Source organism: Schistocerca nitens, chromosome 2, assembly GCF_023898315.1.
Source record: "Schistocerca nitens isolate TAMUIC-IGC-003100 chromosome 2, iqSchNite1.1, whole genome shotgun sequence".
NCBI classification, from domain to species: domain Eukaryota; kingdom Metazoa; phylum Arthropoda; class Insecta; order Orthoptera; family Acrididae; genus Schistocerca; species Schistocerca nitens.
In genome coordinates this window covers 745978201-745994741 of record NC_064615.1, presented here as the reverse complement: position 1 = coordinate 745994741, position 16541 = coordinate 745978201, and the positions used below count along the sequence as shown (strand labels likewise).

The 16541-nt window shown below is 40.2% G+C and overlaps 1 protein-coding gene across 3 annotated transcripts in view; it reads left to right on the top strand.

Annotated features, from left to right (window-relative positions):
• Positions 1-6319: 6319 nt before the first annotated feature.
• The window catches only part of LOC126236972 (GMP synthase [glutamine-hydrolyzing]), a 187011-nt gene continuing 176789 nt past the window's right edge, over positions 6320-16541 (top strand). Inside the window, exons 1-2 of one of the 3 annotated variants that reach the window (XM_049946685.1) lie at positions 6320-6422; positions 6508-6552. Coding sequence is in view for 1 of the 3 variants with exons in the window: in XM_049946683.1 (XP_049802640.1) it covers positions 7799-7843 (45 nt within the window). In the remaining 2 variants the exon portion in view is untranslated. Of the gene's footprint in view, positions 6423-6507; positions 6553-7783; positions 7844-16541 lie in introns of those variants that run through there. The other 2 variants (XM_049946686.1, XM_049946683.1) reach the window with 2 other exon arrangements.

Sequence of the window (16541 nt, the reverse complement as noted above, 5' to 3'; positions counted from 1 at the left end):
GTACGTCCACCCGGCCTCCCGCATGCCCACTATACGCCCTCGCTCAAAGTCCGTCAACTGCACATACGGTTCACGTCCACGCTGTCGCGGCATGCTACCAGTGTTAAAGACTGCGATGGAGCTCCGTATGCCACGGCAAACTGGCTGACACTGACGGCGGCGGTGCACAAATGCTGCGCAGCTAGCGCCATTCGACGGCCAACACCGCGGTTCCTGGTGTGTCTGCTGTGCCGTGCGTGTGATCATTGCTTGTACAGCCCTCTCGCAGTGTCCGGAGCAAGTATGGTGGGTCTGACACACCGGTGTCAATGTGTTCTTTTTTCCATTTCCAGGAGTGTATGTAGAACAGTTAATTCTCGTATTTCGTTGGAGACATTTTAGTCTTGCTCTTTTCTTCAGTTTCACCACCTGTCTGTATTCATCATCATACCACTTCTCATTCCAAGGCCTTCTGGAAACCCCTAATATGTCCTATGCCAAGGTAGTGATATTATTGTTAATACAGTTCCATTCCTTATCTATGTCATTACTCCATTCCACTAACTGTAATCTCTGTTTCAATTTAATCTGATATTAAAAAGGTGTATCTCTACCTTACAATTTGTCTATATTAAATTTGAGAATTCCTCCATTTTCCCTTTATATGCCACAGCAATCCTTTGCCTCATTTTTGTAGCTGCAAGGTAGTAGCCCAAGTCTGAGTTTGCTCCTGACAACGTGTGTCCATCTCCAGTCATTTGTCTACCTTTTGGATATCAACACAGGGTCAGTTTGATTTCCATTATTCGTTCCTGAAATTTTCCTGGTTCGTTTTGAAATATTTTTTTCTTTGGAAATATGTGCTTACTCCTTTTCGATCACTGGTAGCTTCAAACTGGACAGCTGTCAGTGTGATGGTACTCGTTTCTGCATGTAAGCTTTCCTTACCAAAAAGTGTGTCGAAAATATGTTTTTAATGTGGATGTTATATAAATAAGTATATAATAATACATAAATTTTGTTGGCAAATATCTCGAAAAGTTCACACACACACACACACACACACACACACACACACACACACACACATATATATATATATATATATATATATATATATATATATATATATATATATATGTGTGTGTGTGTGTGTGTGTGTGTGTGTAAGTATGTGTAAGTATGTATGTATATAAGGCAAAAGCTTGTAAGAAAAAATCTCGGAAAGTTCTTGACCAATATACAGACATAAACAACATATTTTTAATACACTCTAAGACAAAGAAACGATGCACCATGAAGGAATTATCCAGATGGGGTGGAAATCTGTATATGTGATGTACAGGTACAGACAAACGAATGATTACCATTTCAGAAAAACTGAATGGTTAATTCAAGAGAAACATCTTCAAAAATTGAGCAAGTCAGTAACATGTTGGCCCACCTCTGGCACTTGTGTAAGCAGTTATTAGCTTTGTGTTGATTGACAGTATTGCTGGATCTACTCCTGATGGATATCGTGCTAAATTCTGTACAATTGGCGCAGTAGATTCTCAAAATCCTGAGGTGGTTGGAGGGTACTGCCCATAATGCTCCAAACATTCTCAATTGAGGAGAGATCCGGCGACCTATTTGAAATGTAAGCCCAGAATGGCTTGCCATGAGGGCAACAAAACGGGGTGTAGAATTACGTCGATGTACCACTGTGCTGTAAGGGTGCTGTGGATGACAACCAAAGAAGTTCTGCTATGAAATGATATGGTAGCCCAGACCATCACTCCTGGTTGTCGGGACATATGGCGGGCAATGGTCTGGTTGGTATCTCACCACTGTCCAGGTGTCTCCAAACACATCTTCGCTGGTCATGAGGGGTCAGTTCGAAGCGAGACTCATCACTGAAGCAATTCTACTCCAGTCAATGAGATTCCAGGCTGAATGTGTCTGACAACAATGAAAATGGGCTTATCGGTGTACAGAGGTCAATGACAGTAGGTGTAAGGAACACCATGAGCTTAGTCTCTTCTTGGTGAGAAGCCTATTAATGGACCTTATGGTCACTGATGCAACAATTGCAAGTCGGATTGACGATAATGATGAATCTGGGGCTATGAATGCCTCTCTGACGACTGCTCGGTTCTCACATTCTGTCGTCTCTCTAGGTCGACTGCTTCCTGCTTTAGGCTATGTTCGCTCATGGTTCACACATATCTGCCAACACTGTCGAATAGCGGCATGCTCCTATTCAACTGTTGAGGAATTCACCAATTACTCCAACTGGCTTCTTTGAGCCCAAGTACACGTCCTCTTTCAAATGCTAACATCAGCATATAGTGTTCAAGTGCTTGTCTGCAGAACATATTTACTGTCCAACTGAGTACTCAGAACGAAATTCGCAGAAACTTTGTTTCCTTATATCAACATGTCCCCTGTTTACTATCCTTGTCAGCTGCATGGAAAAATTGTACTGCAGCATCACAATCTCATCCATGATCGATCAAAGTTTACAGTTTTTCCTTTTCCATCGATACCTATGTGTATATCAATTTGTGACTAATTTGTATAACTCCGTAGTGAGTCGTTTCTTGACTTACAATACGCATATGGTATATAAATATACACTGAAGAACCAAAGAAACTGGTACCCCTGCCTAATATCGTGCAGGGCCCCCGCGTGCACCCAGAAGTGCCACAACATGAGGTGGCATGGACTCGGCTAATGTCTGAAGTAGTGCTGGAGGGAATTGACACAGCAGGGCTATCCATAAAACCGTAAGAGGACGAGGGGGTGGAGATCTCTTCTGAACAACATGTTGCAAGGCATCTCTCTTATGCTCAATAATGTTCATTTCTGGGGAATTTGATGGCCAGTGGAAGTGTTTAAACTCAGAAGAATGTTCCTGGAGCCACTCTGTACTTATTCTGGGCGTGTGGGCTGTCACATTGTCCTGCTGGAATTGCCCAAGTCCGTCGGAATTCACAATGGACGTGAATGGATACTGGTGATCAAACAGGATGTTTATGTTCGTTTCACCTGTCACAATTATATCTAGACGTATCAAGGGTCCCATACCACTCCAACTGCACATGCACTATACCATTACAGAGCCCCCACCAGCTTGAACGGTCCCCTGCTGACATGCAGAGTCCATGGATTCATGAGGTTGTCTCCATACCCATACTCGTTCATCTGCGTTCATCTGCTCTATACAATTTGAAACGAGACTCGTCGAACCAGGCATGTCGGTGTTGACGTGCCCAGGCGAGGCGAAAAGCCTTGTTTTGTGCAGTCATCAAGGGTACACGAGTGGGCCTTTGGCTTCAAAAGTCCGTACCCATGATGTTTTGTTGAATGCTTCAAATGCTGACACTTGTTGATGGCCCAACATTGAAATCTGCAGCAATTTGTGGAAGGGTTACACTTCTGTCACGTTGCACGATTCTCTTCAGTCGTCGTTGCTCCCATTCTTTTTCCAGCTGCAGTGATGTCAGAGATTTGATGTTTTATGGGATTCCTGATATTCATAGTATACTTGTGAAACGGTCGTATCGGAAAATCCGCACTTTGTCACTACCTCGGAGATGCTGTGCCCTATTGCTCGTGTACCGACTATAACACGACGTTCAAACTCACTTAAATCTTGATAACCTGCCATTGTTGTTGCAGTAAGCGATCTAATAACTGCGTGAGACACTTGTTGTCTTATTTAGGAGTTGCCGACGTTAGCACCGTATTCTGCTTGTTTACAAATATTTGTATTTGAATAAGCATTTTTATACCAGTTTCTTTGGCCCTTCAGTGAATACACTGTACAAAGGGGAAATCTTAGTAAAATTCTCGTAAAGTTCTTGAGTGATTTACAATAGATTTTTACGCAATAGTCTAATAAACATTCAGACAGGTGTAGGCTACATTTTTAAAATATTTGCTATATATATATATATTTGGTTGGCACTGAGGCGTACCCTCCGATGCTATCCCTACGAAATCCATCGGCATCATGAACTGTTACCTGGCGATTTAGTGAAGCGGAGGGCATTTGCAGTGTGGGCGTTTCAAAAGATGGCGGAAGATGGCGATTGGTTGAGTAACGTGTTGTGGACCGACGTAGCTCATTTCACGCTTCGAGGGTCTGTCAACGCCAATACCTGCAGAATTTGGGCTAGCGAAAATCCTAGCACTATCGTAGAAACTCCAGTGCACGACGGGAAACTCACGGTATGGGTTGGATTTACCACATCTGCCGTTATCGGGCCTTTTTTCTTCGAGGAAATGCGTGATTCTGGTTTTGTAACTGCTACTGTGACAGATGAGTACGCCGATATGTTACAGAATCGCATTATCCCCAGCCTGGCAGATTAACACCTGCTGGAATATACGATGTTTACGCAGGACGGCGCTCCACTCCATATTGCTAGGCGCGTGAATGATCTCTTGCGCGCGTCGTTTGGTGATGATCGTGTGCTCAGCCGCCACTTTCGTCATGCTTGGTCTCCCAGATCCCCAGACCTCAGTCTGTGCGATTATTGGCTTTGGGGTTACCTGAAGTCGCAAGTGTATCATGATCGAGCGACATCTCTAGGGATGCTGAAAGACAACATCCGACGCCAATGCCTCACCATAACTCTGGACATGCTTTACAGTGCTGTTCACAACATTATTCCTCGACTACAGCTATTGTTGAGGAATGATGGTGGACATATTGAGCATTTCCTGTAAAGAACATCATCTTTGCTTTGTCTTACTTTGTTATGCTAATTACTGCTATTCTGATCAGATGAAGCGCCACCTGTCGGACATTTTTTGAACGTTTGTATCTTTTCGGTTCTAATAAAACTCCATGTCATTCCAAGCATGTGTGTCAATTTGTACCTCTCTATCTACATTATTCCGTAATTTATACAGTTTTCAAATTTATACTGACTTTTTGATCACTCGGTATTTCCAACCGCTAAACGATTGCCAAAAGATTTATTAAAGTGCCAGAACTTAACCTAAGATCAACAACAGAACAACGATAAATTTTTTTAAAAAAACTTCACAGATCACTAATACAAAGAACAAATACATCAAACATTGACATCCAGGCATTACATGGAGGGTTCTGTTTAAAAAAAAATTAGTCAGATTAAGTTTCACCTAACAACCCCTAGTGAAATAAGTAAAATTATTAAATCTTTGAAAAATATATGTTCTGTTAGAGTAGATGACATCTCTAATAAGATATTAAAACAATGTGGAGCAATTACAGCTGATGCTCTGAGTCAAATATATAATGCATCACTAATTCAAGGTATTTTCCCAGACAGATTAAAATATGCCATTGTAAGGCTGCTCTACAAAAAGGGGGATACCACAGATGTCAATAATTATCAGCCAGTATAGTTGCTTATAACATTTTCAAAAATCTTTGAGAAAGTACTGTACTGAAGAGTGGTTAGCCATCTCAACAGTAATGGGATACTTAGTAAATCACAGTTCGGATTTCAAAAATGCTGTTCCACTGAGACAGCAATATACAATTTCACTGTCCACATAATAGAGTCTTTAAATGGTAGAATGTCACCAATAGGAATTTTCTGTGACTTTTCCAAAGCATTTGATTGTGTGAAACATGACATTATATTACAGATATTACAGTTCTATGGTATAAATGGAATACCATATGATTGGTTTAAGTCATACCTACAGAACAGGAAGCAAAAAGTTTCCTTATATGGGTCAAGTGATTTAAGTAAGTTTGCCACTTCATCTAACTGGGGTGAAATTACATTAGGTGTTCCACAGGGTTCAATCATGGGTCCCCTTCTGTTCTTGAACGATCTCCCTTCCTATCTGAAACAGGAAGCTGACGTGACACTGTTTTCTGATGATACAAGCATCATTATTAACCCAGTAAAAGAAATTCTTTATGTATCTTTTCTGTTTAACTAAAGGTTTTTTAGCTTCCGTTTTCATCTGTGCTTTTTCTACACTTTCCCATGAAAGCTGCTTATTACGTATATGACACTAAAGTTGAAAAATATGAGATAATAGGTGATTTCAAAGTCTGTATCTGGGAAGTTCATTGTCCCGAACATAGGAGTCCCAGATTTCCGCCTGACGGAGGATTAAACAGGTACTGTTTCTTAATTGTTGCGTTGTCTGATACTACCGTTTTGTATAAGCAGCGCCTCAGTAATACCTTCTAATAAAAAATTATAATCTACTATGTCAAACGATGTGAAATTTATTGCATTTCACATTTTCAATTTATTGCACGTACAGTCAAATTTCGCTAACTGATTTAAATTAGTATCTTCAAATGCAGGTGATAGTACTTTCGTCAATATAATCTCTGATAGCGAGAGTTGTGTCTGTGGTTGTATGTGGTCGATGGTCGATGTCATAGAGCCGTATTTGAGTGTTGTATTTGATAATCTGTTGTAAAATCTCGCTGTATTTGGTGAGTAATATAGTAGTTTTTTGTGATAAATGAGTGCAGCCGTTTTTGTTGTTATTGTTATTGTGTTCTCATGGGATCATTGCAGTTGCGGTGCCGTCCGTTGCGTGAAACGTGGCGATTTGAATTTCAGGTTTGCATGAAAAATATATACACTTCGTCTGTCTCGAGTATTTATCATCCTCTGCAATGTTTATTATTGATTGTGAATGTTTCTTTTGGCTACAGCCGTTTCTGTTACTGAAATGTGTCTTCTGATACATATAAGTGATGCTCAGCAAGGCACCCGGTATTTCAGTTTTATTTCATAGTCTAGATTTGATAGAATTGTTGATAGGGCGCATATCAGCGGCATGTTTAATTATATACGGAATGACGTATGGCATGTTTCGAAATGCGAAATACAGCACCAAAAAAACTGTCACGAATCGGTCAAGTCGCAGCGTTACGTAATGAACTAGGGATTTTTTGTTTTTATTACATTATCTAACCACACGTGGCTTACGTCCCGCACTTTATAAAGGATTGTCTTTTCTACTGCGGACGTTTTGTTTCTGTGGCGAGGTCCTTGTTGAAACACTAACGTGTGTGATTGGTATCCAACACTTGTTTCTCTGTATGAAGTGGTGCCATGTAATTTTTCCATGTTTTGTATTGTTTTATAGTGCTGTTTGCTCATATACCGATTATGGCCATGAAAATCATCATTAAGTAATACATGCGAAACGGAACCATCACTACCGCAGTGTTATAATTTGGTTTCACCTTATTTTGTTTACATTGCCTGTAGCAGCACTCGTTGAACCCATAACTTGAGCATTCCTGACAAACTTTAACCACGTATTGTAGTATGTATAGGTCCGATTTTGGTTTTGTTACTGCTTTTGCTATGTTAGCAATGATACTAATGGTATGCACTCCACTGTAGAAAGAGGTATATAATGGGAAATATCGTATGTTGTCATGAAATCTGTTTATAGTATTTTCTTCTTATGATTATCATGTTAAACTCTCTTTTATGCTACCCACTGCACTCACTCACAGATACATTTTTAAAAAAACACTTGCTATTGTAGTAGTCTTTTAGTATAGGAGATTTGTAAATTATGACGAAACTGTGGTTATGATACACTGTGAAATTTGAATGTAGTCAAAATTCGTGCAGTTCTTACTCTACCGACAGAAGAAAATTGCTGTATGGGAAACAAAATCCAAATATCCGTCACTAATACTAGAGGCAAATAAATGGCAATAAAATTTAGTCATAGTTTTATAGCTTTTTAAACCCCTTACTATGCTATGGGGGAAGTGTGTACATGTTATGTTGTCTAGCTGATTAGCATTTTAATTTTCATTGCAGCAATTTTTAAAAAATCTGAATGTCCTGGATATTGAAGAATGTTTTTGTTAGCAGTTATCAAAAGGTACAATACCTTAAATTGTGGTGAGAATGTGCACTTCTATGATATAATGGCCTGGGTATTTCTTTCAACTTACAATAAATTGTAAATGCAAAACAGAATTTACAAATAGAAACAATTATTTAGTTAACTTAGTTTTGCTACTGAAGAACGGGATACAACCTGTCGGCTTTGAGCGATGACATTAGAATTTGGCAGAGATGATTTATTACACAGCAAAGACGAGTGCTCAAAAAAAAAAAAAAGAATGCAGGAGAGAAAACAGATGGTAGACAAATGTCACATCCATTAATATTTCAAACATAATGTTAAGGATAGCACTTCTGTAAAAAAAATAAAAAAAAGTAATGCTAGCATGGAATACCTCAGAGAGAGAGAGAGAGAGAGAGAGTGTGTGTGTGTGTGTGTGTGTGTGTGTGTGTGTGTGTGTGTGTGTGTGTGTGTTGTATCTCGAACTTCAGTCAATCTATATAGGTTAACTGCAGTATGGGATACAAATTTAATGTATGTTGATTTCTCCATTTTTGTTAGCATTAGTATCCTATTCTTCAGTTGACCTATATACCTATACGGGATACAAATTTTACAGAAGTTGCTTCTTTCGCTTCCGCTGCTACTAGCATTATATTCTTACGTTGATAGTGAAGGTGAAAAGATCTACATATAATATTTGTCTTCGATACTAATAATAACGACTGAGAATTATCATAGTCTTGCTGGCGATGACAAAAAAAATGGACATCAGTAAAATTTGTATCCCATTCTTCAGTTGAGCTATGTAGGTCAACTGAAGAGCAGGTTACTGGTACTAGCGAATGGAAAATGACGACTTTTATAACATGTGTATCAACTGAAGAATAGGATACTATTACTAGTAACATGAAAAATGGCAACATACGTAATATTTGTTTGCTGTTCTTCAGTTGACCTATCAGTTAGCCCCCTCTGCATCACAACCTGAAATTAACTAGCAAATTTTGGAGGATGCATTTGCTTAACACATTTAAGGAAACACTTAAACAGGCAGTATGTATTGGGTACACTATGCCTCCATGAATATTCATCTAAACTGCTCTGTAGTGTCGAAATGCATTGTTTCCCCCTCCCTACAACAGATTTTATGGCTGACCAGTAACCTGTACTATTTGCACAAGTCCCAGTTGATGAAGATATGAATTCAATATTGTGAGTGAAGGCAAGATGGTGGAAACCCCTATTCCCCAAATCCCTATATGAAGCAAGCCCTGTGCAACATGATCTTCAATTAATTTCACCAACAGGTTCTTCGTTCGATTAGGAACTACTTTAAAAACTACATCATCACATTATGGACCTGAAATTATAGTACCCCAAACCATCCCACCGCAGGTAGCCTCCCTGTTGTATTTGGTTTTGCCAAAATTAAGACTCATCGTATTCGACTGTAAACCCCCCCCTCCCCCCAAACACCACCTGTACTTTGTATATTCGCCACAAACTTCCATTCAAAATGAATACCAGTCTAAAACAGTGGGCTCACTCACATGACGTTCTTGCACACACAACCACACAGGATACCTCAGACAACAACGGTATTTAATTTTTATTATATCCCTCATGACTAGCTTTGATTTCTCAAGCCATGTTCCTCGTCTAATTGAATGCCATAGTCGATCCTTGCTGCACCTCCATATGAATAAATCGTGAGTACAACCACCACACACATTTACAGGCGCGTATGTTCGCTGCACTCAAGACATTGAATATAATCAGCAAGAAGACCAGACATTTGCAAAAATTGAATGGTTGCCATCATGTCTAAGCTCAAAGCCTGCTTTAAGTCTTCCTTATTCATGGGAATAGATAAATCCATACCTACAAACGAAAATCAAAAACTAAAAATTCTTCTAAATGAAAAGCTATTCTCCCAATTTATATCAAACTCACTAAGAATGAAATTAAGAACCGAATGAATTGGAAAGAACCAATTCTGTAAGTCACTGCAGACGAAAAAAATCCTTCGCAACGTCTAGCGCTGTCTTTTAGAAACACGTTCATTTATTTCATTTTACAATGATAGTGCTTATTCACAGCAGACAATCGATTTATAATCTATGTCTCTGAAGTAAAGACATTATCTATGAGTAACCTATGATGCCTTTGGTCATAACCGACGGGTTGTATCTCATTCTTCAGTTGACTCAAATCACCAACTAGCATGTGGACTGCTGCGAGAGGGGCAGAGGTGAAGGCAAAACAAGCTACCTTGCTGGAATCGACATTGCATGCCCAGTGCCTGTTGCAGCTCAGGATGTGCTGTATTGGTTGGTAGTTGAGATTGCCAACAAGTGGAAGCATTCCATACCAGCCCGAAGTCACATGACTCACGGATTTCTTGGCTCCCAGAAATGTCCAAGTCAAGTTGTGATATAGTATGTAATGTTTGGCCTAGAGTGTGGTAGTGGACTCCTCCTGAGAAGTTGTTTGGTGACACTGATCTGTAGTGTAGCCCAAGTTCTTGGTTTGCGTGGCAGGTGATAATTTGGTTGAGTTTGTGAAGCCAACTAATCAGAGTGAAATAAGTGTGCTGACAGATTATTCTGTAATGTGGCGTAATGGTTACATCCACGCAATATTCAGCACACTTTTTCGCATCAAAACTAAAACTGCGAGGTAAATCCAGAAATCATATGTATTAGATAATGGGCAAGTGTTCAGTGAGTATTTGATGTGTATTGTGTTCCTGTATCGTACGTAAACTACAGTACAAAACTGCAATGGGTTTCTAACTTCTAAACTTTTCCTGTGTTGTGTCAGATAGTGTCATCTAGGGGCCTAATTTGTATTAAAGTTTCAAATATTTCATTTCGTGGGTTTTGCTGTCTTAGTGTAGTAACTAGCTTCATCATACACAAACGATGCCGCCGAACTGCAGCAAAACTACTGACTGCAACGTGTTCTGTTGGATATTTGCACATGAATGTACGATGGATTCTCGAAGTTCATCCAATGTGCATGGCTTTTGTCGATAAACAACGTCCTTTAGTGTTGCCCACAGGTAAAAGTCTAGAGGAGTTAGGTCTGGGGAATGTGGTGGATACTCCACAGCACCTCTACGGCCTGTTCATCTTCCTGATAGACTTTCATCGAGATACGCCCTAACACGATTTTGGTAATGGGCTGGGGCACCATCTGTTGAAAGTAAACTCTTCTGTCTGCATGCAAGTCTCGGATGGCAGGTAAAATGTATGTCTGAAGCTTCTGAAGGTACACCTCACCGGTAACTGTGCCGTCAAGAAGAATGGCGCAATCAAGCCCCGATAAGACAACCCACACCACACATTTATTACTGGCAAATTCACGGCTTTGTCTACATGGGCTTTCGGATTTTCGGTGGTCCAGTAGATGCAATTGTGGCGATTTACTATACCATTGAATTTGAACTGTGCCTCATCAGACCACACAATCATCTCTGCAAACTCTTCATCGTTGCGCACCATGTTAGTAAACCACTCGCAGTACTCCATTCTACGATCTGGTTCGTCCTCGTTCATTGCGTGTAGCAGTCGTGAGATGTAGCACTTCCACTTTGCTGTCTTCAAAATTCGCCGAACACCTGAGCGACTCACTCCAGTTTCACAGGCACACTGTCTCACAGACTTCTGTGGTGAACGAGTGAATTGTTGTAACACACGACAGGAGTTAGCTGGACGTGTTACTGTTACAGGTTGTCCAGATCATTGTTTGTGTACATCTTTAACACAGCCTTCGGCTTCAAATTTGTCTCGAATGCTACGAATCATTAAACGTGTCGGTGGCTCTGTTTGATACTCATTTCGCCATTGCCGTTGAACCCCATTAATGTTTTTGTACTTAAAATAGCACTTCAAAACTGACTTCCTTTCATCGAATGTAAGTCTTACGCAGGCCATGTTTACTCGAGTAACTAGGTGCAACTAAGAACAAAACACTGGCTATCTGGCGACTGTCATCTGATAAAACAAAACAACACAATAAAACGCTTGTGTGGCGATTGCCGGAACTACAAACTATTACGCTACCAAAGATGAGCCAACCCCGTCAATTAGTTTGCCAGTTATGGAGTTTCAAACAGTTGATCATTTTTTTGGACCCCTCTGTATAGTCAACGGAATGTTGAAATGTGAGATGAAAAAAAATTATTGTCCACTTGACTGAACTGAAGTTTGCAATTGGCCACCCATGCGTATATGTTGGCGGTGCCTATGCCTGTATGATTAAGAGTGAAGATGTTGTTACTTTTTGACAATAAAAACTGATCTCTTTTCTTCACCCATCTACCTACCCTTTACGCTACAGACAAATTATTCTGCAGGGACCAGGAAGCTAACTGTTTTTAAATTGTGCCAAAGGCTAAAACTTACAGTATATTATATCTGTATATGGTGCAATAAAGGCATCTTGCATAATAAAACTGACAGCCTGTGGTGGTTTTCAAAATGGTTGCAGCATTTAGAAGTACTCTGTGGCATTGGCCCCTTACCTAGCTTTAACTCGCTGTGAATCTCTCACACGGTGCAAAGTCCCAAGCGACTTGAAAAAAGCTTATGCGGCTCATGTATGGAAGAAAGGTAAAAGAACACAAAATTACAGATCACTATCCTTAACATCTGTTTGCTGCAGTATTCTGGAACATATTCTGAGTTTGTGTCTGAATATAACAAGGTTTTCTTGAGTCACAAAAGCTTCTGGCTACAGCATGGATTTAGAAAGCATAGCTTGTACGAAACTCGGCTTCTCCTTTTCTTACATGATATCCTTCAAAACATGGATGTAGGGCAACGGGCAGATTCCATATTCCTAGACTTCTCGAAAAGTGTTTTACACAGTGCCTCATTGCAGACAGTTAACGGAGGTCCAAGCATAGAGATTATGTTCCCAGATATGACAGTGGTTTAACAACTTCTTAAGTAATAGAATCCAGTGCACTGTTATTTATGGTGAGTGTTTGTCAGAGACAAGAATATTGTCGGGAGTGCCCCAAGGAAGTGTGATAGGAGTGCTCGTATTTTGTATACATAGATGATTTGATGGACAAGATGAACAGCAATCTGTTGGTATTTGTTGATGACGTGTACAGTAAGGTGATGTTGTGGAGTGATTGTAGGAGGATGTAAGATTACTCGGTCAAAATTTATAATTTATGTGATGGATAGCTGCTTACTCTAAATATAGAAGAGTGTAAGTTAATCCAGGTGAGGAGGAAAAAGAATCTCATGATGTTCGAATACAGCATTAGTAGTGTGCTGGTTGATACAGTCATTTTGATTAAAGGTCTAAATGTAATATTGCAGAGCCATGTGAAGTGGGAACAAGAACAGAAGGATAGATAGTAGGGAAGACAAATGGTAGACTTTGGTTTATTGAGAATTTTACGGAAATGTAGCTCATCTAGAAATGACACTATTATTGTAACCTTTTTCTTGGGTACTGCTCAAGTGTTTGGGATCCCCACCAGGTCTAATCAAAGGGTGACATCAAAGCAATTTAATACTTTGTTAGTGGTAGATTCAATCAACATTTGAGTATTAGAGATGCTTTGTGAAGTTGTGTGGGACCACCTGGAGGGAAGAGTTCATTCTTTTCGTGAAACGCTATTGAGTATTTGAAGGTGACAGCAGAACAATTTCACTGCCACCAGTGTACATTTCACTAAAGGATGTCAGAGGTAAGAGAAATTAGAGCTTGTACAGAGGCATGTCAGCATTTGTTTTTTCCCTTGCTCTTTTTGCAGGTGGGAGAGGAAAGGAAGTGACTATTAGTAGTACAAGGTACCCTCCACCATGTATCGTATGGCATGGCTTTTGGAGTGCTGATGCAGGTGTAGTTACTTTCATGTACATAGCTGTGCCATGTCTTACTGTGGCAAACCACCCAATTGGCCGTGCGTATTTACTACACACATGCTCACTGACAATATTTGTTTCTAATGAACACTTGTTATACTGGATAATATAATGAATTCCATCAGTGAAAAATTCAAGCCAGTTGCAGGTTTGTGAAGCTGTCGTGTACTCTCTATCAGTCACAACTCTCACAATTTTAAAAACCTTCCAGAAATATGGTAGTATGGAAATTACTTGTTCACCTAAATACATTACGTGCACCATAATGTGAAAAGCTTTGGAGCTTCAATTAGAAAGATTTTCTGTTTAAGGTATGCCACCATATTATTATCAAGAAGCTGTTGTGCAACGTATAGACATTAATGATATTAGTCCCAACATGTGAGTGACTGAACTGTTTTCCAATGATTTGAGACCGTTTTCAGAGAGATGAGAATTTTGAGGTCTGTTGCTTTATTAATCTTTTGCAATCTCGGTGGCTTTTCAGCCATGAGAATACATCATCATATACCAAGCCTTTGAAAGTTTATATAAGAATAAAGAGAAACCTCGCCAATAAAACGGACCCCACAGTTCAGTGAAATATCAGTAGGTTCTATATTTATGCAGAGATATTTTTAATAGGTTTGTGAACATATGCTAAGGGGGCAACAGATGCATAAAATTGGGATAATTTTAAGGTGTCAGGGAAAAGTGGGAAAGCTCCATTTGTGAATAATTTTGGGTTGGTACATAAGTTTATGGCATTTTTCCATAATGTAAATACGTACAACTGCAACCAGTCACTACTTTAAATAATTATTTATTATTCCAAGAATCAGTTTACGAGCCTTTTCAGGTTCATCTTCAGATGGTTTACCGGAAGTTATGTACCTATTACTAGAATAATGCTGGTTGCTGGCTCTGCTTTATATGTTAATATATGAATTGAAATAAGACATCAGATCATTTGAAGTTTGTTCTTGCAGTAATTCATTTATTTATTTTATTGTGCACTCTCATGTTAACACCAGTCTGATTAAAGTACTTGCCCATATATCGACTTTAATACATGCAAACAAAGGAACTGAGCAAAGTACGCCTATGTCATACCTTTCTGTCAAGATCTTTGTAGCAAGCAGCATGCCGGATGCTGGCAGAGTTTCACTACCACAGTGCAAATGCATACGGATTGTGTAAAAGTGTGTGAAGTGATGTACCATCTGGCCATCAGAACGGAAGAAGGCAGATGGACGCTAACAAAAAAGGAGCCCATGCTGTTGCAGTAAGAGCAGAGCTAAAATTTTGCATCCATATTGACAGATAAACAGTACTCGTGGCAATACATTGAAGCATGTTCCATCTTCTTGTCACAGAGCCAGCACCCAGTGTTAACACTAGAAACAGATGTGTAACTTCCAGAAAACCACCTGGAGATGAATGTGAAAAGGTTCAAAAACTGGTTCATGGAATAATAATAACTATTCAAAAAAGTGACTGGTTGCAGTTTTATGTATTTACATTCAATTAACAGTCAAGAGTTCTAAAACATCCCTAATGGATAAACTTAATTTTTCCATAAGTTTAACAAATACAGCAAAGGCACATAACAGAGGCTTTAGCTATCAGTAATGTATTCTCCTTCACTATTTACAGCAGTCTGCCAACACTGGGGTAACTTTCCAATTCTGCAACTGTAGAAATCATTTGATTTTGAGACCAAGAAGTTGTTGAGCCATGTGTTTCGCGTGTCTTCATCCGGAAAGGAAGTTCCTTGAATGTTGGTCGATAGAGAGTGGAAAAGGTGGAAATCTTGAGGGCACAAGAGCAGGTGAATAAGGTGTTTTTCTTTTTTCAATCTAGCAGCATGCTAGGGGCCATTATCATGGAGAATCATTACTTTACATAGTCTTCCTGGTTGTTGGTGTTGGATTGTGTCTACAAGACATGCCTGTTGTAAATGTTAGCTGTGATGGCTATCCCTGTTGAACTGCAGTGGTTTTTTCCACCACCTTGCTGAGCTCTGACAACTTCTCAGCCTTCACTCTTCCTTCTGCATTGCTCTCCAGGAAATTTGGTTTCCGATTATGCGAACCCCTGCTCTCCCTGACTATCAGGGTTTTTATAAGAATCGGGCATCTTATGAGAGGGTATCTGGTGGAGTCTGGGCCTACGTCCTTAACTCTCTTTACATCAAGTGTGTCCCTCTTCAAACACCTTTAGAGGCTATCGCTGTTCATGTGTGGATGACTCAGGGGCTGTTACTGTCTGCAGTCTCTATCTTCCACTCGATGGTGATGTCCCACAGTATGTATTGGTTGCACTGATAGCCCAATTGCCGTCACCTTTTCTGTTACTGGCGGTCTTTAACACCCATAAGCCTTTGTGGGGTGGATTAGTGGAAACAGGCAGAGGCATTGTTGTTGAGCAAGTGTTGGCACATCTCGACCTTTCTTTCTTAAATAATGGTGCCTCCACACATTGCAGTGTGGCGCATGGCACGTACTCAGACATCGACCTTTCGGTCTGCAGCCCTGGCCTTCTATCATTTGTCCAATGGAGTGTGCATGATGACTTGTGCGGTAGTGACCACTTTCCGATCTTTTTGTCACTACCCCAGTGTCGCTCACCTGGACACCTCCCCAGATGGGCTTTGAATAAGGCTGACTGGGACTCATTCGCCTCTGTTGCCACTCTTGAACCTCTTTCTCATAGCACCATTGATGTGGTGGTTCACACGATCACCACTGGCATCGTTTCTGCCACAGAACCTGCAATTACCTGTTCTTCTGGGTCCCTTCGGCCTTGGTGGTCACTGGAGATCTCTGAGGCGATTAGAGATTGCCGGTGGTCCCTCC